Below are 25,591 nucleotides of genomic sequence, written 5' to 3' on the forward strand. Positions count from 1 at the left end.
TCCGACATGACAAGGGGTGCTCTGTGCCTTAATACCTGTGTGAAGGTGTCTTCGCTGCTCACTTCCTAGCAGATGCTTTTCAGAGTTCAGAACTCTTGATATTAATATTGTCTTTTATTTATTTATTTATTTATTTTATAATTGTTTCTGCACCAGACTACTTAAATGTTTATTATGCCTGTGGTGGCTTAGATTCACCGACTGTCTTTAGTGAGGCTTCTGCCTCGTGTGCGAGTGCTTGTAGCTGGCACAGTTCACACGGGAGCTGTTGCTGCCCGCTTCCTCTCTCAGACTCTCTCCTGAGGCTGCTTATATGTACAGAAGCACAAACGCCTCCGCGCGCGGTAGAAGATACAGCTCCTGAAGCCGTCCTCTGCTTGTAAGCGTACGGTGGTGCCGGTGCCTTGGTCCGCGTTGCAGAAAAAATGCGATGCGGCACGGGCATCGGCGAGCTCCGCCCCCGCGAAGGAGGGGGTCGGAGCGCTCCGCGTAAGCCTCCCTTATGGCTACACGCGCTTGGCGCCTAGCTCCGCCTCTGCGAGGGAGGGGGCCTGCGCCTGAGCGAAGCCCGCTCTACCCTCCAGGGAAAGGTCTAATGCGGGTTCAGGGAGCGCCAGTGCACCCCTGAAGTACTGGGAATACGGCACGGGGCCAAGGCGGCCGCCGGAGCTCCTACTGCTCCTTAAATAGTACTCAGTCCCCCGAGAAAACTCGAATAACACGCCCGTCGGCCGACGCGCTTGCTATATGTCTATTTCATTTAACGAGCTAACTGAGGCTTTGCTCGTGCTCCCTCACTAAACTCGCTGAATCTATATCAAGTAAGAGTTATCATGATATATTAAGTCGAACCATATCTAGAACATATGATACTGCAATGAGTATACACATTAACTGGGAGGTAAAGAGAATGTGACTTATCTGCATGAAGAGCAGTAAAAGAAGAGGAGGAGCTCAGGGACAGGATGTGGTCATAGCTGAGCTGGAAGGACTACAGAGACTTTGGGATTTGTAGTTTTTGAAAGTGAAAGTTATATGGACATATGAACATTTTGTTGTGTTGATTCAGATAGTTTTCTGAAACTGCTGAAGGGTAGTAAATAAAGAAGTTGAAGCATAATGCTCGCCTCCAGTCTTGTCATAGAATTTGTTGCCACCTGTATGGGAGGAAGGTGATGGGAGGGAGTTATGGTGGGTGATCCCTGAAAGGCTCTCCATTATGCAGAAAAAGAGTTGAGCCCAGTTTTAAGACACATGACATATTTGGTGAAAGGTGATCAATGTGTTCATGTTCATAATGAAGGGGATTGAAATATGTTTTTACAGGAGTTTTCTATAGGCCCAAAGGCACTCTTAGGAGCCTAATATTTCAAAAGCATCAATTTTCGCTTATTAAGGTTTGTCGTCCATCCGGTTCCTAAGGGGATCCGGCACGCTCAAAAATAAAATCGAGAGAATTGGATCAGTCATATCTGAGATCCTCAATTTTGCAACATGTTCCTGGAAAAACTAAAATTATTTCAATACGAAACGACTTTCTTCCATGGACAACAGGTGTCTTGAATGAAGAGGTCATGGAAAAAGCACTGGTTATACCATCAACTGAGCATTACATGGAAAATACACAAACTCCTATGAAACCTCTGAGAACATACAAATAGAAAAGACGCATAAAGACCCGCAGTATTCCACTAGCTTCAACAGTCAGGCTCAAATTTCAGACCAAGCATGCGCAAACCATGCGGAAACATAAATAAAGAGTACTGCAAATGCACTCTCATTCGGGAAACTTGCATATGACAACAATATGAAAACGTTGGCCCCAAAACAATGCACATTGATACAACACAGATATACAGAAAATATGACGGGCATTACACAATGTAGTGGGACATAATCTTTTCCTTAAACAGCCTAATTTTAGATGAGGCGGCATGTTAAATGGAGGTGTAAAACTGATGCGTAATGCTTTTACGTCTCCATGCAGTCCTCCATCTCATCAGTGCACCTGGTTGCATGCCTAAATAAGATTTTCATGCAGGCTTACAACTAATGGACCACTCCTGAATACACCTCGGTTTTGCAGCTGGTCAAGACTTGTGTATTTTATAGGAATCCATTAGAAAATACTACCCGCAAGGAGCCTGCAACGCTGCCTACAAATTACACTTTCAAGACAGCATTTACTAATGGATTTGTGTGGAATCCGCCTGCTTTTTAGCAGGTGATAATTTGAGGTAGATTCCATAGGATCAATACGTTTTACAGCAGCATGAAAATCTCAAGCAGGCGTAAAATGAAGCGCACTCACAAGGTGGAAAAGGTCAGCACGACGGGGATCCTACTTCCTCTCCACGCCCCTTCACCACCTTGTCAGTACTTGTAAATGGACTCGGGTGGGGAATGGAGATACAAAATCATTACCCTTTTTTTAAGACCCACATTTCCCCCACAGCCAATTGTCAAAAAGATTGGAATCCTATGGAAAAGGATTGCATCAGGTGCTAAAGTCACACAGATTTGTAATTGTAATTGTTTATTTATACAGCGCTTGTACAAAGTTGGAGTGCTTCAAAGTGCTTCAAGGCGTGTGGGAAAAAGGGAGTACAGTAATCATTCGTAGGCCGTGAAGTTTCCGAATGATCTAACAGGAAAACTAGCATACTAGGCCTGGCAGCATTTATCCTAGTGCAAGTGCATGAAGTGTTAAAGCTGCGCCCAAGCTAGGGAGGGAGGACAAAAACAGGGGGGGCAGGACAGACGAACTTACTAGTCCTAGTACATTTAGGTCATATATTCGTACAGACAGAGGTGCGAGGAAGGAGGGTGGGGGTGAACAAACGTGTCCAGTCCAGCAGGGCTCTGGGTTAAGTGCAGAGAGGTTGCCCTGCTCATGGAGCGTAAGCTAAAGTGCAGTAATGCAGAACATAGTGCAGCGGACCGGAGGCAAGTGCAAAAAACTGACAGGGGAGCCTGGGACCTGTAAGGCTCTGGAGGTGAACCAGGCAACCAATCAGCAAAAACTGAGTTAGGGAGGAGAAGGAGGAAAGAAGGTGGAGAGAAAAAGAACAGAGGTTAGCAGGGGGAGGGAGTGAGTAGGAGGTAGAGAAGCGGAAGGTCTTGAAGAGTTTCCGGGACTTAAGGTGCTCTGGCACAAGACAGAGAGGGGCAGAGAGGCTGTTTCAGAGGGAGGCACCTGCAAAGGATAGAGATCTACCCCCAAATCTCTGTTTCCGAAAGTGGCTCACCCGCAGAGAGTTGGAGGAGGACGAGCAGAGGACTCTAGAGGGAGAGCATTTAGAAAGAGAGCTTTGAAGATAGTGCAGGCCCAGGCCCCAGAAAGCCTTGTGGATTATGCAGAGGGTCTTGAACTTGATCCTTGCAGCTATGGGGAGCCAGTGGAGGGATTTCAGTTCCGGAGAGCTGTGGTCCCTGGGCTTGAGGCCAAGGATAAGTCTTGCAGTTCTGTTCTGGATGAGTTGCAGAGGACGGATAGTAGAAGTGGGAAGATTGAGAAAGAGGCTGTTGCAATAGTCCAGCCTAGCGAGAACCAGGGCCCTGGAGACGGTGAGCCTCTGGGAGAAAGTGAGGAAAGGTAGAATAACTCTGAGGAGGTGCAGTTGATAGTGGGACATTTTGGAGCTGTCCAAGATGTGAGACGAGAAGGAGAGAGTGTTGTCGAAGATGAGCCTAGATATTTTGCCTCATTGGTAGGTGAGGGCTCAGGGCCCAGGGAGGCTGGCCAGTGTGAAAGTGGGAAAGCGAGAGCAGGGGTCTCAATGAGGACGATATCTGTCTTACTGGCATTCAGGCAGAGATCGTGAGCAGCACACCAAGACTGAACTGCGGATAGACAGTCAGGGATGAGCGAGGAGGAGGAGGAGGCTGAGGGTAGCCTAAAATAGAGCTGCGTGTCATCCGCACAACACTGAAAGTTAGTGGTAAAGGTAGAGATCCTGGTGGCCAAGGGGGCCACGTAGATATTGGAGAACCAGGGGCATAGGTTGGATCCCTGGGAGACACCACAAGTAGAGAGAGTGATAGAGGAGAGGAAGGACCCAAGTTCCACCTTGGAGTGCCACTCAGAGAGAGAAAGGAGGTGAGCCCACGCCAGGGCCTGATCTGTGATTGCCAGGGTATCACATAGACAGATGATCAGGATGTTGTGGTTTACCATATAGGAAGCAGAAGAGAGGTCAAGAAGAAAGAGGACAGAGGGAGAGTTAGAGTCAAGATTTGAGAGCAGGTCTTCAAGGGTGTCCAGAAGAGCAGTTTCCGTGCCTGTGGATGCTCTCAGGCCAGACTGATGGTCATGGAGACAACCAACAGATTCAGTGAGGAGGGTAAGTTGAGTGAAAGCCAGATTCTCCAGGAGTTTTCCCAGGAAAGGGAGTTTTCCCAGGAAAGCGGGGATGGAGATCGGGTGATAGTTTGCTGGAATAGACAGGTCAGTGGAGGGTTTTTTGAGAGGAAGGTGCAGCACAGAGTGGTTGGGAGGAGAGGGGAAAACTCCAGTGGCAAAAAAGAGGTTGCAGAGGTCAGCCAAGGCTAGAGCAAGAGTGTCAATATTGTCCTTGATGGTTTTGGAGGGGCAGGGGTCCACCTGTTTGGAAGAGGCTTTCATAGACCAGACTTGCCTAGTGACCTCATCCGGTGTGACATGTAAGAGGGAGGAGAGAAGAGGGCGAGGAGTGGCGGCGGCCGAGGGGGGCCCATGAGATGTTGGTGCAGGAGCGGGAGCATACGAGAGAGAGGACAGGATGTCCTGTGTTTTGGTGGTGCAATTTGCGGCCAGGACCGAACAAAGGACCTGGGTGGGTGCAGTAGAGGATGCGGCTGCAGTAGGGTTGGCCAGTTCTGTGCAGACATTGAAAAGTTCGGCCGTGTTGTTAGATGACGCAGAGATGCAGGCTTAAAAGTAGTCTCTTTTCTTGGAGCGGATTCAGAGTCTATATTGCCTTTGCAGAAGGCAGCAGGCCAGTTTGTCTTAGGTTGAACCTGAAGATCCTCATTTCTGTTCCGCTGCTCTGCACTTGCGTTTAAGGGCAGCCAGATCGGAGTCGTACCAAGAGTTGCACTTTTTGGCAGGCTTCAGTTGGACTCTCATGACAGGTGCAAGAATGTCAAGAGTGTTTGAGATGAAAGTTAGAGAGGGCTGTATCAGGGTGGGATTCAGCCGCGGGAGTAGAAGGAGGAGAGTAGGTGAAGGCAAAGGCATCAAATGACATTCTTTTCATGGGTCGGATGACCTTGAAGGCGGGAGGTGGTGTAGGGTGTGCCGTTTCTAAAAGAATTAATTCATAAAACAGCATGTTGAACAAAATCACCTTTAGTTTTCACTTTTATGCTCTGTTTTGCAAAAAAGCACTGCCTGAATATTAGGCTTTGCCTCACAGCTCCCATACTCTGCCTCTATACAGAAATGTAATGGCTGGACCAGATTGCTCTCATCAGTGCGCTGAAAACTGTTGTCATATGACCACATTAAAACCACATTGGGGCTCATCTTTAAGTACCCGGGGAGTAAGAAATGATGCTAAAGACAGGTGTAAAGCTGTTACCCCTGTTTTCACACCTTCTTTTATGCTCCTCTGTAGTTTAATACTTTCTGGAGGTGGAGTGGGTTTACGGTACAGGAGTGCTGTTTCAACCTCTCCTTCTTGCCTCACGTCCTAAAAACCCTTCGTTTAACTTCAGCATGTCATTCTCATGGTGTAACAACAACGCCTTCCCATGGAATTCATCTGTGTTTGTCATGTGCTGAAAGCAGGTGGATTCCATAGTAGTCGATTGTAAATGCTGCCTGCCAATGTGCACATAGTAGATAGCTCTTACATTGTTTGCACTCCTAGTGCAAAAAAGGTGTAAAGGCAATATTGCTTGTATTTACACCTTTTTTCCACACATGTGTAAGCATAAGCGATGCCCTCTGTCCATCCAATACAGCCTTTCCATAAAATGGCCTCCTGTGTCTCAGTAAGGAATCAGATTTCCTTTCACTTCGGCTAATTACTCTAGGTAATGACTTACTAGGCTCAGGTGGTCTCGAGGGTATTGCTTCTGTGATGGAACCTCTCTGATCTGAAAAAAAAAATAATACATTAATAAGCCCACTGCATAAACGATTATGCTCAAGAGACCAAACCCGTAACAAGCCTCAAGCCTTGGACACACATTTCGAGAAAGGGAACTACATTTTCCCCTACTACATTCTGGAAAACTGTGAGAGCCTGTCCTCCAGATAAAGAAAATGACACCTGCTCATAGGCAACCACCAAGCAACCATCCAAAACACTGCATCGCCATAGGGACTATAGAGCTTTTCCACTGAGCCGCAGTCGCTAGCTTGACCCACAACAGTACCACCAGCAACAGGTGGTGGATTATCAAGCCACATGAATATGTTAGTGGTGTATCTTTTTTAATGGGGTGACATAGTTTATTGGAGGAATGGGAATTATATATTGTGCATATTATTGAAACCACATGTACTACTTTTGTTCAAAATGGGACACCGTACGCACAAGATCAACGGGCATATAATAATACTCCATTTTATTTTCCCCACACCCACACCAATAAACTGGTGAATAGGTTGCTGTGAGCCACTATAGTATGGAGGGTTTTTAGCTATAAGCTGTCTTCTGCTTCTGAGTGCTCTACGAGGCAGCAAGTGTCCTCCTCCAGATATTCTACCACTCCTGGACCATCAAGTGGGTCCCCTGTTGCAATATAGTGTTCCAATCGAGTAAGGTCTTAATATATTGCATATGCTCAAAACCAGAATCCTGCCTAATGTCTATAGTGGCCAGATTATGTAGGTACCCTGGTACAATACATCTTGCATTGGCCAGGAAGGGCTGATTTCTGCAGCTGTGTAATCAAAAGTAAATTCAGTTTTGCAAGGCAGTGTGAGAAACGAGAAAGTGTCTCACCCGCTAGTCCCAGGGGATCAGTCATCCCAGTGGCCAGGATACAGCCATCGCTTTGGGATCCAGTTCCTGGGCGTGGACCAGTTTGGGAGTATCCCCTGGAGGAGGGGTCTTTGGTGAGTGGGAGTGGGACACCTGACAATGAGACGCAGTATCACGGATGTCATTTCACCAAAATGGCAGGGGTAGCGGAGGTGATATCACACGACCCTTGGCCTCTGATGACATCACAGGAAATTATGTAATTTGACCCCACCCCGAAGAGATATTGTGGGAAGTGATGGATCACGACCTTTCACCCCTTGACAAAACAGGAAGTGGGATCACATAGCATTGTTCCTAAGTACACTACAAAAATATGGTTACGAAATCACTATAATGTGGTATAAATTTCATACAAGAATGGCTCACAATATGTATCGTTACGATCAGTGTGTATAGGCCCATATTACCAAATTACTGTGAATGCGAGAAGACGTCCATGGCCAAATGATAATGATGTGTTATTATATAGCACTTATGCTTAAGCGCTTTATATAGCAGAAATATACATACAATATCACCCAACCTGTGTTGGTACTCATTTATCGACCTCAGAAGAATGAAAGGCTGAGTTGAGGTGTTTAAGAACAGACTAAATCAGTGACTCACACCCTGAAGTGTGCCTGAAATAAGCCTTTAATGAGTCTAGCAATTATTGTTTAGAAATCCAGAAAGACACATTATTTGGTATTCCTGTTCTTTCTTATTTAGGGTCACTGCTCAAAGTGTTAGACTTGTGGAACTGTGTTTTTTTTTTTAAGAGGCCTGAGCAAGAAAGCCAGCCACTTCAGAAGCAAAGAGCCACATGGCACTAGCCACAGCCCAGGTGCTTGCAAAAAAAAAAAAGAAAACAGACATAAAAAACAGACATTCCTTTTATTTATTTTCTTTCGGTATAGCAAGGGAGACCTCAGGGGTTGCAGTTGAGACCCCTGGTCACTCCTAAATGACGTCCTTTCACGGTTTCCCCTTTCCTCTAACACCTTTTCCCCATCCAGGTTGGATACTTAGGAATTCCCCTCCCCCTTTACCGAAACAAACACTTTCTCACGGACAGCTCACTGTAAGATAAAATGTACTAACACCCAAGCTGTATACCTGACATGTCCCAACACAAGGGTCAGGCAGAGTTAGGCAATTACTGATAATTACACACACCTGACTTCCATCACACTTCCCCACATGGATAAGAGGTGAAGCACGAAAGCACCTGCTGAGAAAGGCAAGACACACGAGGAAGCAGCAGTATGAGATGGCAGTTTAATACGAGGAGAAAGACGACAAACCAGAGAGGGTTTCAAGGAGGGAATTACCCTTGACCTTTTCGGAGAAGAACCGCGACTTACAAGAGATCTTGAGGAAAAGAAACATAAGACCGGGAATTAAAGCTGAAGAACGGTGCAGTGTGTGTTGAAGGTACACAGGCCCTCCTGCACTGATAGCAAAGGTGGGGAGGAGTGATTACTGCTGTGGTACTGTCCTTGACTCCCACAACAAAGCAGTGCCAGTAAAGTCAGCACAGCTGGTGAGTCGGGGAGAATGGTAGCAGACTGGTCTGTGTTAGAACCGAGGTTGCGAGCGACAACATTGTATGAAGAAATCTGCAAAGACGAGTATGAGGCGTATGTGATGAACAATGCAGACATAATTTAATATCCAAGGAGTGACTGAACTTTTGAAACCAAGATAGATAACATATACAGAGTGATCCGGCACCACGTGGGTGCTCTCTCTGTTAGGTATCCAAATGAGAGTGTAAAATTGTTGAACTGTGAAATTGAAGTGGTCCTGCAACGCAACGGGTCGAGCTAAACCGCATGGGCATTCGAAAGTCTTTGATAACTAATACACACTGAAATTGGTCCGAGCCCGGCTGAGAGAGACTAATTGTGTAAAAGGTATGTGAGCACGGCTGATGGGGATCTGGGGTGAACCGTAAATCACCCGAGAAAAGGTATTGCTGAAATTGGTCTGAGCCCGGCTGAGGGAGACTAATTGTGTAAAAGGGATCCGAGCCCAGCTGAGGGGGATCCGGGGTGAAGATTAACTCAACTGAATTAAATCTTTGTAAAGGAACTTTTTGTTTGTTTTGGTACATCTGGCCCTCTGAATCAAAAGACTTTGATAACATAAGATACTTGGGCACAGAAGGCCCTGATGTTGGTAATGGAACTGTGTCCTTGTGCCGAAGAAGCCCGATAGTGTGCTATGCTCGAATAAACCGCCTTGTCCTGTGCTGAAAATGTGGGGAAGGGAGGCCAACATCCTGACTTATCATTTCATGAGCATTACCCCACAATATTTGTAATTAGTGGTAAGGATTGGTAAGGATTGGCAATAGTTTTTGTTAGCTGACAAGACTCCACAAGGACTGCTTTCTTTATTATTTGATGGTCGTAGCTTACTCCCATCTTTAGATTTAGGTTTAGATAGGTGTTTATCACACTTTTGTGAGAGTTCAATAAACACCCTTGACCTGACTGTGGTCACTTGTGTCTGTCCTACCTTGATACCTTGCCTTCCTTACAGCAGGAAGACATTTATCTCCTTGCTTTCTCTCACCCATTCTTTCCCATTCGAAACGACAAACTGATCCAAAATTAAAGTTTTTGCTATTGGGCTATTATACATAAAATGAGATCATAATGTTCTGGCGAGACTAAGGATGTCTCTATGTGAGATTCTTGCAACATGTGCTGAACAATTGCTACGTCAGCTCACCCTCCACTTTTGATCGATAAAGAAAAGCATTGGGAATTAGAACTGAAGCTAATTTAAAAACTCCTTATGTAATCTATTCCAGACCAATTCCAGACCAGTGAAGACACTCGAAGCAGAAGCGTGTGAAATCACAAATGTAACATGCTGAACAGAATATTCATCTGAATCACTTCCACCCTTCTGAACCAGGATATGGCTGAGCTTCTCCACTTCCTAAAATCTGCCCTAATCTTCAACAAAAAGGGTTCATAGTTCACCCAATCCACTTTATCTTATGATGAATGACACCCATGGGATACCCTTAGGGCACCTGATGGGTGGGGGTACATCCTTGTACCCCTTGTGTGTGTTTTGGGCCAGCTGTGGTTTGCCCACAAAGCAGGGTAGGGGCTGGTGGCAGCTTCATGCAGTGGCTCTGAGTGTCCTCCATATTTGGGACACCCAGACCCTGCCATAGGAATCAATGGATTTGTGATAGAAGGCAAGATGGCCACTGTGGCCTCTTGGTTTCTAATGCCTTTTACCTTGTTTCCCAAAGTTCAGGAAGCCATGAATGGCTGTTGGGTGGAAACACCATATGTCCCTGTTGCCTTTCCCCCTGACTGGCTGTTGGGTGGAAATACCATATATGGCTCTGGGGCTGCCTCCTGGCAGACTGACTGGAGCCTTACCAGGTGTTGTGTGTGTTGTGGGTACACACTAGGGGTGAGACCTGTGTGAATGGAGTTGGGAGTCAACTCACATTCTCTGCTGTGGGTGTCTGGTTTCTGTGTGTGTGACACAATGAATGAGACAGCCCTGACTAAAAGTGGCATGAATGCAGTGTAGTGTGCTGAAAGGCTAGGTGTTTGACCCAATACACATTCTTTGTTATGGGTGTCTGGGTGGAGTGAATGGACTGAATGTATGTGAGCCTGATTAGCTGCCTACCTGCATGAATGCCCTTCTGCGTGATTGGCTGACTGAGCCTGGCTCAGCCAGAGTGAATGAGAGACGGATGTGTATATATGAGGACCTCTTATTTACCAATTGGTTCAGAAGCTGAAGTCGAAGCTGAAGCAAGAAGAAGCTGTTCCTTAAAGACCAGCTTCCAGAGAAGTCTGCTGCTGCATTTCTTCAATGTAATCCAAATGCTGTTGTTTCTCCCAAGGACTGATCCCGAGAGGCCTGCAAAGGAGACCTCTTCCTGAGCTACGAGGGACCATCTTGCAAAAGCTATTGCTCTTCATCGAAGTATCCTGGAAGCCAGTCCTGTGTGCCAGCCTTCCGGATAAGGGGTCTTTGAAGTATAGAAGAGGAGTGCCAGACATTTCGAGCCTGAGAAGTCCACTGGTGTCACCCAGGATCCGGAGGTGCATTTCGTGATTGCTGGAAGCTGTTACTGTGTTGACCGCCCACAAGAGGAGGTACCCTGGCATAGTGCTGCTGGACACTCGGAGCTGTGAATGTTCCAAACTACCTAAGAACATTTGAAAGGACATCCTTGCTGTCACCAGGTCTGTCGGTGGGTTTCCTGCCACCAGAAGCGAACAAAGCCATCCTGAGGGTCCAGACTTGGTAAGGGTCCAAGGTCCACTCCAGTGGTCGAGTCCGGGTCTCCAGAATCCATCCAGAGGTCTGTGCTGCAGTGGCAGCACCAAAGAATCAAAAGTTGGAAAACCGCTGTATTCCGAACCCCGACACCAAAAGTGACCTATGCACCCGTCACCGCCCAAAGTCATCGAAGGGTCCCAGGAGTCTTACTTTCATCTGCCAAGCCTTTAAGGAGCCCACAGCAAGTTTAATCTTCACAGGACTGCTACAGTCAGAGAAACTGTCGACAAAAGGAGAGCACAGCAAAGAGCCAAACTGCTGCAGAAAGACTTTGGTTCCTTTTTATTCTTGGACTCAGTATCCCAGCGGCTCCTTCTTCCAAAGGGGGTCCATTCTTCGGGTGAATCGTCGAGTAAAGCCGGGAAACTCTGCCACGGCACCAAAGGTACTGTGACGAGGAAGAGCATTGTCTAACCTCAGGAGTCATCCAGGGGTCCCAGAGTCATCTTGGATCCTGCTCTACTGTGGCCTCTCAGGTACATTTAAGTGGTAGAACCTTTTAAAAGAAAGCACAAGGTTACTGAACTTTATTAGCGTGGGCTGTAAAATACAACATAATTTACTCCCTAGCTTTTCCATTAAAGGTTGTCCAGGTGGGGGGATCCTCACTCAAAAATATCTATCTAAGCTAAAGAAAATATTCTGCCACTGTTCACAACTAACCTGCCTTTATATCTATTCTATGCTGTTACACCTCACTTTATAATCCACCTGCCTATTTAAAACTGGCTGCAGTTAGTGCATCTATTACAGGATTCAAGTCATGTGTGGTACCACCTAGAATATATATATTCACTGTTCGTTGAATAAGTATTCAAAGTACAAATTGTTATTATTTATATGTATATTTGGTATAGGTATCAAGTGTAGCATAGTGTGTGGACATTACTTTGAGGAAACACTGTACTTAAGAACCTGCCTGCATCACTTGCTGAAAGCTTAAGCCTGGCTGCACGCCACGTTTGACCGAATTGAGAGCCTTGCTGGGGTGTTCTGTGCCTTTACCCTACCGTGCACTGTTTGACGGGTGGATCTATTCATGCCCGGGGTAGCACGCAAAGGTGGCTGTTCTGGCTGTTTTTGCTTTACGTCGGGGGCGTGTAATGGGAATTCCGGCTGTGACTTGCGAATACGGTTACTTTGCGAAAACAATTCCATGAAATCTCAGAGTGTGCATTCTTTATTCTGTCCTAATGCTCACGCAGTGTTGTTCTCGGCGTGCAGCCCTTGTGGGATAAATGCACACTTTTCCACAAATCGGGTCCCAAGTCTCCAAATTAATTATTTCTTAAGTCCTTAAAGGTCCAAAAGTAAATCAAAGAAGGAGTGGGAAAACCCCTCCTTTACAAGCAAAATGCCATATGAGATTGAAGGAAACCAAACCTGCTTTAAGGGCTCCAATCCCTGTTCTTGTGTTAAGTGCCCATGCGTTTGGACGGCCTAGCATGAGTGACTTGTTCCTCAGGGAGTGGTGGGAACATTGTGAAAAATTGGATTCCGCAACAGAGTAGGGGTAAAATGGCCCACTCAGCCATCACACTTCTACAAACTGAAAAAACAAAGCAATCATAAAGTCAAAACAGGGACAGTTAAGGCGTATACCTCCTTCGACTTTTGTGGTAACGTGGGTCAATGGAAGGCTATGGTCTCAAGAGAGGGAAACCCATAGTGACCCAAACAACATAGTATCCACAGTCCAAAATAAAGGAAATGTTCAATCAAAGTTCTTTAAAAATATATATGCTTTAATCAAACACACCATCTGCAAATAGAAAGAATGATATACACAAGTGTTTCAAGGCGCAAATAGAAAACACTGTACAAAAACCCAACCCGGAGCATAGTTCTAGGGATGGTAGGTAATTCACTAGCCACAAAATGGATATATTGGATATATTGGATGAAAAGAGGATATATTGGATATATTGGATGAAAAGAGGAGCGATCGTGACACTAGCCAGTCTCTAGAGTCCAAGAGGACCCAGGGTAGTTCAGAGTCAACAGTGCCTATATTCCATTCTTGGTAGGCTGACGCAGTCCGACCTGATGTCGAACAATGATGCGAGCAGATCAAGCTTAGATCAGACACGTTGGATTGCATGGTCCCAAGCAGCAAATGGGTGTCAAGTAGGGGCGAAGGCGGGTGTCCTGTGTGGTAGAAGGGTGGCTCTTAAGGATGCAGGCTGGGGGTGATCCCAGGAACACTAGACAGTTAGCCAGGCTGAGTCAAGCTTTAGCCATCGGGAAGAGTCTATGAGTGATGCTCCAGCCACTCGAATCAGCGGGCAAGGGTCATAGAAGTAGTGATCTTGGGCGCATCGATGTGCAATCGATGAAACTGCAGTTCAAGTGCGAGTTGGGTCGAGCCATGATTGTAAACCTTGGGTAGACTCGGCCTGTGATTCTGCAGTGATTTGGTTCGGGAGTCAGCATTGAGCAGTCACTTCGGGATGAGCAGGTGACAGGCTTTAGCTAGGCAAGAAGCAGTGTCGAGCTGGTTGAAAGTTCAAGGAAGTTCGAAGTGGTGGAGGAGCGTAGCAACCAGTGCCGGGGACTTCCCTACTGTTCCAGGTGCGTGAACATGGAGCGACTGGTTCAGTGCGGTAGAACAGAGAGCTTTGGCTAGTCTGGTCCTGCCGTTGTTGTGAGGCCCACTCAGGGGAATGCGAGGATTGGATGCTTCTGTTCAGGGTCTGCTCTCCCAGCTCAGTACATTCCGGTGCAGAGTACAAGGTCCTGATCCACATCAGAGGTTACTCCCGATGTCGCCTTGGAGTAGTAGGGAACAGATCTTCCCTCTGCCTTGGATGATTCCTTCTTCACCTCGAGTGGAGGGCTTTGGAAAGTGCAAAGTAAGATGGAGGAACTTGTGCTCCCTGACTGTCCTAATTCCACCCCTTTCCCAACCTGCAGCTTCAACGGTTCTCTGGTTTGCAGTCACCCCTTTGTTTGCTCCTTGAAGCCACACCTAGAGGGAATGTGGCTTTGTTTGCTCCTTGATGCCACACTCTAGCAGGGAGAACACAGGCCTGGCAAGGGCGGTGTTACCTTTCATCCAAGAGAGTCAACAGTGCAATGCATTCTGCACTTTTCATTCACTGGAATCCAAATAGCCTTCTATAGCTGTCTGCGCTCACAGGGATGACCTTGTATGCTACAAATCAGATGTGACTTTAATAATTATGTGAACTACCAACCCAGTAACCAAAATAGACATGGCTTATATTTTGAGATTATACCGCCACTAGGTGGGTAGTTAATCATAATTATGTTAATTTTGGAACAGATGTGTAATGCAACCTATGGACTACAGTGACGTGGCTGAGAGCAGGGGTTGCAGGTCTGAATACTGATGCAGGGGGGCACTGGTGTACACCATTCTTTTGGCATGGAGTTTAGTGGAATGGGGTCTGGTTAGCAGATCAACCTTTCTGAGATGGATTACCTGCATCATTGTATTAATAATAAAGGAGCTAGCTATTTTACACCCTTTTCAGATGGCAATCCTAACAAAGCCTGGGATGACCTCACTTTCGGAGAGCCTGGTATTTATCTAATTGAAGAAGATCAAACCCTTGTCCAATGAGCTCATAATAAAGTTCCACTTTTACATTAAAAATAATGGAGTGAAAAAGGTATGCAGAGAGGTTGTTTTTTTTTTTAAACGTGTTTATTTTAAACAGGCAGGTTATGGCAATACAAAGCTTAATCAGCTGCGACATGTAGCATACAGTAATACCATTTGACGCTTATCCCACCCCACCCTTCGGTCTCAAGTTCCTTCTTCACTTCCCTGTAGGGGGTCTCCATCCTGAATAGTTCTCCTGGCCAGTTGGGGCTTGAAGGTTGGGGCTGGAAACCTTTGGTCATACTCCAATACCGGACCCCAGATGTTGCGAAAGTGATGCAGGTTACCTTCTCGGCGATCAGGATGTCCCAGACTTTCATCCACCAGAAAGGCATGAGGGGGCCTTCTGTCGTTTTCCAGGTGCGGGCTATCACGTTCCTGCCCGCAAGTAAGCATTGTGATAATAGTGTAGCGTTGGGGCCAGACCTGGGGAAGATCCTGGGGATCGGTGCTCCAAGGAGGATAGGTTCGCGGGCCAAGGGCAGACGCACCTGAGTGATGTCCGCTGTCGTCGCCAGGCATTGTTTCCAAAAGGCTTGGGCCTTGGGGCAGGACCCCCACAGGTGGAAGAAGGAGCCTATCTGGCCGCACTGCCTCCAGCATTGAGGGTTGATCGTGGAGTTCATGTGGTGGAGTCTTAGGGGAGGGTAGTACCACCAGAGGAGGATCTTGTAGGCACACTCTCTATTTGTGATGCATGATGAGGAGGTGTGAGCCCGGGACCAGATGTCAACCCACTGTTGGTCTTCAATTGGATGGCCCAGGTCTGCCTCCCATAGGGCCATGTACCGGGTCTTGGAGGTTAGGAAGTCTGTTTGGAGGTGCTTGTATAGAGTGGAGATTCTTCCTCGGGGCGGGAGCTCCTTAAGGGTCAATTCGATGGCTGTGGGGGGACGAGTAGCCGCCTGGCGAGTCTGTGGATGGGTGCACCAGTGGCGTAGCTGGGTATATGTGAACCTATCTCGTTCCTGGATCCTAAAGAGTTCTTTGCATCGCTCAAAGGTGCAGGGTTGGCCCCCTTCAAAAAGTTGACCCAGGGTCTCTAGGCCTCCTGCAATTGAGGCCTTAAAATTCCGGGGAGACAGACCAGGAGAGAAGGTCGGGTTCATGAACACTGGGGAGAGGGGGCTGAGCCCCGTCGGGATCCTCTTCTGCTTCAACACCGTGTCCCACACCGAAATGGTGTGTTTGGTGGATGCCAGGAGATTCCGCCACTGTCGCCTTTCCGGAGGGGGGACATTGCGGAGAAAGCGTAGCGGGAGGGGCAACTGCGCTTGTTTGAGGTCCACCCATGTAGGGCAGTTGGTGAGGACTTGCCATGATTGGATACAAGACAGGTGAGCCGCCATTTGGTATTTCTGCAAGTCAGGGACCCCGAGCCCACCCAATTTCACGTTGCCCAGCATCGTGGAATAGGGATCCTGAGCTTTTTCCCCCTCAAAATAAACTGCAGCATTTTCTTCTGTAAGCGTTGAAGGGCTGGCGCCGGAACCGGCACCGGGAGTGTGGAGCATGCATACAGAAATCTCAGTAGTAAGTTCATCTTACAGGCTGTAATACGGCCCATCAACGATATCTACTGTGTCGCCCAGCGTCTCAAGTCTGCCTCCAAGTTTGTAAATAATGGGGGAAAATTAGCCCGATAAGTCTCGCTTGGACTGGCCGGGATCTGAACTCCCAAGTAGCTAATTCCTTTGGTCGACCATTGTATTGGGCACAGCGGGACCAGGGCTTCTCGGGTCAAGCCCACTCCCATGGCGACTGATTTCCGGTAGTTGACTGTGAAGCCTGAGACCCTGCCATAGCTCGATATCTCAGCCAAGGCTTGAGGGAGGGAGGAGCGGGGTTTCGTGATAGCCAGGAGGACATCATTTGCATAGAGGGCCAGCTTGTGATGCGCTGGGCCTGATTGAAAGACTGCAGGATTCAACCTGATCTGCTCGGCAAACGGTTCCATAATTAAAGCGAAGAGAAGTGGTGACAGCGGGCATCCTTGTCGGGTTCCGCAAGTTAGGTTGATGGGGGAGGAGAGGGTGCCGTTAACTCTGAGAAGGGTTTTGGGGGCTTTGTAATTTGCCAGCGTCATGGTGCAGAACTCCGGGCCAAATCCAAACGCCTCAAGGGTGAGCCTCATGAAAGTCCAATCCACTTTGTCAAATGCCTTGGTCGCGTCCAGGGCCAAGAGCACCAACTCCCGGGAATCTCGAGAGGCGAGTTCCACCAGATCCAAGGCTCTTCGAATGTTGTCGGCCGTGGAGCGGTGTCTGAGGAAGCCAATCTGATCCGCACTGATTATCTCCAGCAAGAATCGAGCCAGACGAGATGCCAGGATTTTAGAGTAAATATTAGCATCTATGTTGGGCAGGGCAATGGGTCTATATGATGCAGGGTTCTTCGGATCGCCCCCAGGTTTAGGTAGTAAGACCGTAATTGACTCCTGCATGGACGGGGTTACAGTGCCCGTGGTCCTGAAAGAGTTAAACAACTGTACCAAAGGTGCAATAGTTGGGGTTTGAAAATCTTGTAGAACATGGTTGTATAGCTATCAGGGCCAGGGGCTCGGGATTTAAGAGCTTTTATTGCCTCGTCCACTTCCTCGTCAGTAATCGGCGCCTCCAGAGAGTCACGGGCTGTTCTTTTTAGCCGGGGAAGCGCTGCACCCCGTAAGTATCCCTTCTATTCCTCCATGTCGCGCGCGCTGTAGCGGTCATCACATGAGTCAGGTGGGCCGCAGCGAGCTGCAGTTTGTCCTGGTCAACGTAATGGACCTTGCCTCGTTAGTCCCGCAGGCCCACAATTATATTGTTCCTCTTCGCCTTGGCAAGTTTGGCCACTTGCAGCTTATTTGCTTTGTTGTTTTTAGCATAATAAAACTGTTTTGCTTTTGCCATTTGGTGGGCAGTGTGTTCAGCATAGTGGGCCTCGATCTTTTTCTGTGCTATCCGGATGGCCCGCTGAGTTTTAGGGGTCCAGCCCTTCTCCTTATGGGTCCTTTCTGCATTTTTAAGATCTTCCTCAAGGCCCTGGCGAGTTTGACGCTTGTGTCTATGATAGGCCGCTCCTTGCGCTATCAGTTCACCCCGCACTACTGCCTTCATTGTGTCCCAAGTGTTGGCGGTAGAGGTGTCCTCACTGGGGTTCTCCTTAAAGAAATTGGTGATCGTGGTTGCGATCGCATCTCTGAGTGGCATCCCGTTGAGAATCGGATCATCTAGAGTCCATCTGCGCTGTGGGGGTTAGCTGTTTCCTGCACTTGGATTTCCAGGGTCACCGGGGCATGATCAGACAAGATTCTGGAGCCAATTGTCACATTGTTGGTAAACATGAAGATTTGTGGAGACACTAGAAGAAGATCTATCCTGGAGAAGGTTCTGTGGACATAATAATAAAAGGAAAAGTCTCTTTCGGATGGGTGGAGAACTCTCCATGAATCCACAACTCCCAAGGTTCTAAATAGTTGTAGGAGAGCCAGGGCTATGGTGAGGTCTCCAGCACTGGGTGGGTGCGACTTGTCTTTTGAGGGGTCGGGGACCCCATTGAAGTCCCCTCCAATCACTATCTGGCTTCCAAAAACGGGTAGAGGGTTGTATTCAGGGATTCATAGAACAGCGCCTGGCCTGAATTGGGTGCGTATACAGAGATTATAGGGTACAGTTGTCCTAGTAGTAGGCATTTCACCGCCATGTACCGCCCCTCCGGCTAGTTTATAGAGTCCAGAATCTGAGGGTTCAGGCCCCTCCCAAATAGGATAGCTGTGCCACCCCTCTTGGAGTCCCCAGACGTGAAAATTTGCTTCGGAAAGTCTCGGGAGCGCAGGCGGCTGTGGTCTGCCGGCAGCAGATGGGTTTCTTGTACCATAGCCACAGCTGCACCGTCGTTCTGAAGCTTCTGTAGGATAGACTTGCGTTTGGCAGGTGAATTTAGTCCCTTGACATTCAGGGAGACGAACCTCAGAGTTCGATGTTCCGGGGCCAGATCCGGGGAAGTTGACGAGTCCTGAGGGAGAGGGGGGGATGTAGAGGAATCAGCCATCATGTCGCAGAGTTTGTAGCCATTTCCCAACCTGCCTGTGGGTTTTTTTCTCGGGTCGCCAACAGGAGGACCGAGTTTTAACTGAGGTTGGCTGACCTTTTGCGGGTCTAATGCCTCCCTTGGCCAACAGGGCCATCGAACAGTGTGTAGCCAACATGGCTAACCCTATGAGTAATCTTAGTGGTTTGTTCCAAGGACTCATAGATGGATTGTGCCTTGGAACCGGGCATGAGCCGTGGAATAATGCTCGCTGCTTAAAGAATAAAGCTTATCTGTGTTCCTGAGGGTGCAGATCGGATAATGGTGCCGGGCTGCTATTTCCTCTTCCGGAATCTGGGAACCCTCGACCAAGAGTCTTGTGTGGGATTAGGGGAGGCCACCAGGTTTGAATCAGCCGCTGCTTCGGAGGGCGGGAAAGACGAGGGTTTGGAAGCATCTGGGCGCAGGATGTCGGTAGCATATTCCAGGTGGCTAATTTTCCTGAGTGAGCCCTTATAGGAAAATTGCAAAGCTGTGGGAAAGAGCCATCTGTAGCGGATTTTTTGAGCCTGAAGAAGGGCGGTTAAAGGGCGAAGGGCTCCCCTCTTTTGAAGAGTACTCGGAGAAAGGTCCTGGAAGATCTGAAGAGAAGTCCCTTGGAATGTAATTTCATCTTTGGAGCTGCTTATTGCTGAGATGGCTTCCTTCGTAGTAAAGAAGTGCACCCTAGTAATGACGTCGGGGGGCCATCCGATTCCACTCCGCGTCGGGTGTTCAGCCTGTGGGTGCGATCTAGGAGAAGCAGTGAGTCTTCGAGGTCAGGGAGAAGAGATTGGAAAAAGAGGCCCACATATTCAGCTAACCCCTTGTCTGGGATCGAGGTGGGAACCCCCCGAATGCGGAGGTTGTTGCGCCGGGCCCTATTTTCGAGGTCTTCTTGCTTGTATTCCAGGATGTCGTACTTGTCTTGCAATAGTCCGATTGAGCAATGGACCTCCGTTAGCACTGAGGCATGGTCTTGAATATGATCCTCAACAACTCCTACCCTTTGTTCAACCTCCGAGACCTTTTTGTCTGTGCTTTCCAATTTAGTTGTGAGCTCCGCCATCCAAGAGTGGAATTCTGAGGCCACCAGGGGGCGCAGGCAACATGGCTGCCTGAGCTGCGAGCTCCGTACCCAGCCCCGGGTAACTGTTGGTAGCGAAGAAGAGTGGGGGCCCCACCCTCCTTGAGACCCCCCCACGAGATTGTGGGAACCCTCAGCCCCCAGCTGGGTCCAACTCCGACCCTCGGCCGTGTAGGCTTCGCCGAGTTCGGCCGCCCGAGGGATTCGCCGGCCCCTCCCCCCACACCCTGGAGCGGGGCTCGGCTGTGGGCCGCGGCGGGCGCGCCAGACTTGGAGGAGGAGGGTCCAGATGCGACTCGGAAAACGCAGGAGCCGAGGCGGTGACTGTACGCGGGACCTGCGGCCGAGCGAAGAGACAACCCGATGCCCGGACCGGCAGAGCAGCGCGTCGGCCCGGCGCTAGAGGTGAGAGCGCCCCCGGCGCACCTGCGGACCCGGAGGGGCGACGCAGGAGCCCCCCCCCACCCGGCTTCAGGACGCCCGGGGCTCGACGTGGGATAGCGACCCCGGACACCCCCACGAACTCGGGAGGCCCACCTCTCTGGCCTTGAACCGCCCCACGCTGGGGGGACGAACGGGGCCTGAAGCAGGCCCGTGGCGGCCCCGGCACCAACTGCACCGGTGAATCCCCGGGGGGCCGACGCAGGAACGCACCCCCTCCCCAGTTTTGACTCTCCCCCCTCGGGGACAAGCGGGGCTTCAGGTGGGACGGCAGCGGCCCCAGCCCCCAACACACCAACGGATCGGGGGGCCGACGCTGGAGCACACCCCCCCCTGTCTCGCTTGCCCCGGCTTTGGCTTCCCCCCCATCCCCCTGAGGACAAAAGCGAATGTAGACAAGTGACACGCACCCACAGTGACTGGCAAGGTGGGACCCCGGGAGGTGAGACCTACGTCAAAGAGAGATCGGCATACGGAGGAACATAGGGGACCAAGGACTATTGGCGAGAGGTCAATCGGACCATCCCCCTCACGACCACCCCACTGGAGCACGAAGCCGCGAGCACATCGCGGGAGGAGAAGGCACTGGAGGCACGCCAGAGGGCCCCACCGACACCAGACCCCCAACTTCTCGACTGGGCCACGTTCCACATATGGAAGCTTCGGCCTGGCTGCGCCCATCGCTTGGGATCGACATCGGGGGGGCATCCGTCCACCAGGTGCCTACCCATCCCACCACCGCGGCCGCCAACTATACGCTGCACTCTCCCACGATCAAATTTGCGGGTTGGATAGGTCGCGCCAACTACAGCCCACCGGGGTGCCCCCCCCATGAGCTGGAGGGAGACCCTCGCCAAATACCAATTTGTGGCTTCCGAGGGCGAAATGGTGGCAGGGGGCACCTCCACCCCTCCCCCCGACCTGGGGGCTATACAAAACAATATCCAGATAATCCTAGAGGAAATACGTGGGATGAGAACTGACATGGGGGCTAAATTGGCGGACCTTACCACCAAAGTCACCACCCTCGAGGACCGGATGGAGGGGGTCGAAAATAACCAGCTCTCCACAGCCCTCCTCGAGACCCAAATGGAGGTCAGGTTCCAGGACATGCAACGGCGGGAGGAGGAACTTCGGTTCAAAGTGGATGATATGGAAAATAGAGAAAGGAGGAATAACCTACGCATTTTTGGGCTGGTGGAATCCGATGGCGAGACCATACAGGGTCTGGAGGGTAAAGTACTGGATATTATAAGGATTGTCCTGGGCGAGAGTGCCGGAGGCGAGATCAAATTTGATAGGGTCCACCGGGCGGGCGGAGGAGGCAGGGGCCCGCGATCAGTGCTGGCTAGACTGCATCACTACAAAGACAAAGCCAAGATCCTAGAAAAGGCGAAAAACCTAGGCAATATCCAATATGGGGACTCTAGGGTGTCTATATTTCAGGACTTCTCAGCCATCACCCTACTAATGAGGAAGAAATGTGGCACCCTCACAAGATGGCTACAGGGGAAGGGGGTCAGATACCGCTGGGGCCACCCCTTTTACCTAGCGTTTGAATGGCAGGGAGAGAAGTACCATCTGGTCTCGGAGGAGGACATTCAGAGGGCCACAGATGACCTGCTTGGCGACATGCCCGCTCCCTCGGGCGGCAGAGTGGGTGGCACCCAAGATCCCCCTAGAGGTCCGGTCGGTCTGGGAAAGCTTAGCGGCAAGTCTAAGGTCAAGGGTACTCGTAAATTTCAGAAAACAAGACACCCACCAACGGCCTCCGAGGACCACCCGAACTCATGACTATACCACTTTCTCAGGGGTTGAGGAACCCTACTGATGCTCCTGTATTCTAAGCTTTGGCAGAGCTGGAAAATGAGGCCTGGCCTCATGAAGCCAAGGCCGGGCGCCACGTTGGCGTGAGGTTTAAACCGCCAGGTTGGAGGGCGGGAAGCAGTTTGATGCAATGTTAATGGTTTGGTTGTGTTTCTCCCGGTGTGGGGCTGAGTTTGAACCTTGGGGCGGGTGCGAGGGCCGGGGGGTTCGCGGGCCCCAGTGCTGACCACCTCCACCGAGGTAATGGTTGGGGTCAATATATATGGAAGAACAAAAGATGGGGATCCCTAATATAAGAAATACCCGGGGCTGGGGTAAGAGTCCTTGGTGGTTCGTTGACCAACCCCAACATCAGTTGGGGGGCGTGGACGGACGCCTTACAATGAAAGGGAAAAGGGAATGGGGGGGAGGGGCGGGAGGGGAGGACTGGGTGGGGGAAGAGGGGTGGGGAACACAGGGGAAGGAAGGGGGTAATAGTCGAATCAAACTAGGGTTTACAATACAGACACAGGCTACAGGGCAACTCCGCGACACAGGACAAACAGAGGGGGCCTCCCCATATGACAATGGTTGAGGGCAAGATAGGCACACTTAATGTCAAGGGCCTTAACTCCCAGAACAAGAGATCCCTGACGAGTAACATGTTTCGCAAACAACAACTAACGGTACTCTTCCTCCAAGAGACCCACTATAGACAGGGCAAGGAATCACCCATAAGGGGAAGGGACATTGGATCCAATTACTGGGCCTCACACAGAAGTTCGAAGGAGGGGGTAGGGATCCTCCTGAATAAAACGTTCCACCTCTCCAATACCGAAACCAAGAGGGGCTTTGGGGGGCGGTTCCTGGCAATCAAGGGCACTCATGAAGGCGAACGCATCACTCTGGCTACCCTCTATGCACCCAACTCGGGCCAGATTAGGTTCCTAACCCAAATCATGGGGGTGATCGATGAATGGGCAGAAGGGGCCATGATCCTCGGGGGCGACTTTAATCTTGTAATGGACCCCAAACTAGACTGGTGGACGGCCCGAGGGGTTGGACCCAAGGCGATATCTAAAGATAATATTTAATTCCAGAATCTCCTGAGGGAACACTATTGGGAGGATGTTTGGCGGGCAACGCATCCAGAACCGGGAGGCTATACATTTTTCTCCCCTCCACACTTCACATACACCAGAATCGACCTGCTCCTGACCTCCAAGGAGGGAGGCGGAGTGGCCACGGACCCGCAAGTCGAGGCAATAACCTGGTCCGATCACGAGCTCCTAGTGGCGAGCTGGTTTCTCCCCATCTCCCCCCGATCAACCCACTGGAGGTGCAATGATGTGCTTCTCAGAGACCCAGTCTTTAGGGACTTCCTAAGAGGCGAAATGGCGGCATATTTTGAAATAAATGCTAACGGGGAAACTGACATGCCAACGGTGTGGGAGGCAGCGAAGGCCACCTTCCGCGGCCTCCTCATAGCAGAGGGAGCCAGACGTAAACGGGAAAGAGGGCTCGTCGAAACCAGAATACGGGCGGACCTTGGAATCTTGCGGGGTAGGCTCAATCAGGGGGGGACGGACAGGGAATCCATCTTAGTTGAAATGAGCGAGAAACGACAGGCCCTACACACGGCTCTCATAGGTGAGGTGGTCAAAAAGCTGAGATACACACGCCAGAGGTACTATGAGAGGGGGGACAGGGTGGGAGCGCTGCTGGCTCGTAGATCCAGGGGATGTCGACTGGAGAGAAGGGTGGGCCCCATTAGAGGCCGGGAGGGCTCCATGCTTAACAACAAAGCAGAGGTAGTGGGCTCCTTCGCAGATTACTACAAGGAACTGTATACAAAACAGGGGGGAACATCACCAGAGGAGATACAGGCATATTTGGAGGAATACCCCCCGCCACGCTTGACGGAGGCGGAACTACAGGCGCTAGAGTCAGACATAACTGTTGACGAGGTAGAGGCGGCCATCAAGAGGCTGAGGGTGGGTAAGGCCCCGGGGGGAGATGGCTATACAGCCGATTTTTACAAGCAATTCTCATCTTCGCTGGTGGAACCCCTAGCCAAACTCTTTAACCAAATCCGAAACGAGGAGACGCTCCCACCCTCCTTCCTCCAGGCCCTCATCACGGTCATCCCGAAGCCGGGAAGGGACCCGAAGGAGTGTGGCTCCTACAGACCCATCTCCCTCTTAAACCTCGACGCAAAAATATTCACTAGAATTCTGGCATCTCGCCTAGAAAAGTGCCTTCCCCGGCTGGTTCACCCCGATCAGGCGGGCTTCATACTTAACAGACAGGCCTCGGACAGCATGCGTAAAACTCTCCACGTGCTGTACTCGAGGGAGATTCGGAACGAGGGGGCCTTGCTCCTATCCCTAGACGCGGAGAAGGCCTTCGATAGGGTGAGCTGGGAATTCATGGGAGAGGTCTTGTCTGCGGTGGGAATGGGCCGGAGGTGGTTGGGCTGGATGGCGGCACTGTACTCTTCCCCAACAGCCAGGGTGGTAGCTAATGGGACGAAGTCAGAGTCCTTCCCCCTGGGGCGAGGTACAAGACAAGGATGCCCACTATCCCCCTTGTTATACGCCCTAGTTATGGAACCCTGGGCAGTCTCGATACGTAACAAGGAAAACATCAAAGGGGTCCAATTGGGTGACTCCCATTGCAAGATTAGTCTGTTCGCAGATGACGTCCTCCTGTATGTTACTAAGCCGTCACGGACGATCCCTCACATACTACAGGCCCTGACGCGCTATGGTAACCTCTCGGGGTATAAAGTTAACCTAGACAAGTCAGTGGCTTTCGTGGGAGGTCAGTTGCCGGATTCGGAGGTACAATATGTAGAATGTCTCCCCTTCCAACTGCAGAGAGAGGGGTTCCGATACCTGGGAATCCAAATCCCATCCACCCCGGGTGACCTCTTCGCGCGCAATTTTACCCCATTATGGACTGCTGTTAAGAGAGATATTGAGAGGTGGGCGGCGGCGGGGTTCTCATGGATGGCGCGGCTCAACCTGATTAAGATGGTAATACTCCCTAAGTTCCTATTTCTCTTCCAGATGCTCCCTACCCAAGTGCCGAGGCCCTTCTTTGACTCAATGAAGCGGGTGTTGCTTAGATTCCTCTGGGCGGGAAAGAAACATAGAATTTCCTACGAGGTCTTGACAAGACCGAAGGAGGATGGAGGAGTGGGGTTCCCCGATTTTGACACATACTATAGGGCATCACAGCTAAGGATTCTGGTTGACCATTTTAATCCTGGGACGGAGAAGCAGTGGG

General features: G+C 50.0%; 1 protein-coding gene across 2 annotated transcripts in view; it reads right to left on the reverse strand.

The window, feature by feature from the left end:
- Positions 1 to 25,591, reverse strand: part of LOC138447677 (C-type lectin domain family 4 member G-like) — a 473,303-nt gene that overhangs the window by 335,633 nt on the left and 112,079 nt on the right. For both annotated transcript variants that reach the window (XM_069603941.1, XM_069603940.1), the window contains one exon: positions 6,031 to 6,081. In XM_069603941.1, coding sequence (XP_069460042.1) covers positions 6,031 to 6,081 — 51 coding nt within the window. The remainder of the gene's footprint in view (positions 1 to 6,030; positions 6,082 to 25,591) is intronic.

The sequence above is a fragment of the Ambystoma mexicanum genome, chromosome 3q (assembly GCF_040938575.1).
Source record: "Ambystoma mexicanum isolate Mex_15411 chromosome 3q, UKY_AmexF1_1, whole genome shotgun sequence".
NCBI classification, from domain to species: Eukaryota; Metazoa; Chordata; class Amphibia; order Caudata; family Ambystomatidae; genus Ambystoma; species Ambystoma mexicanum.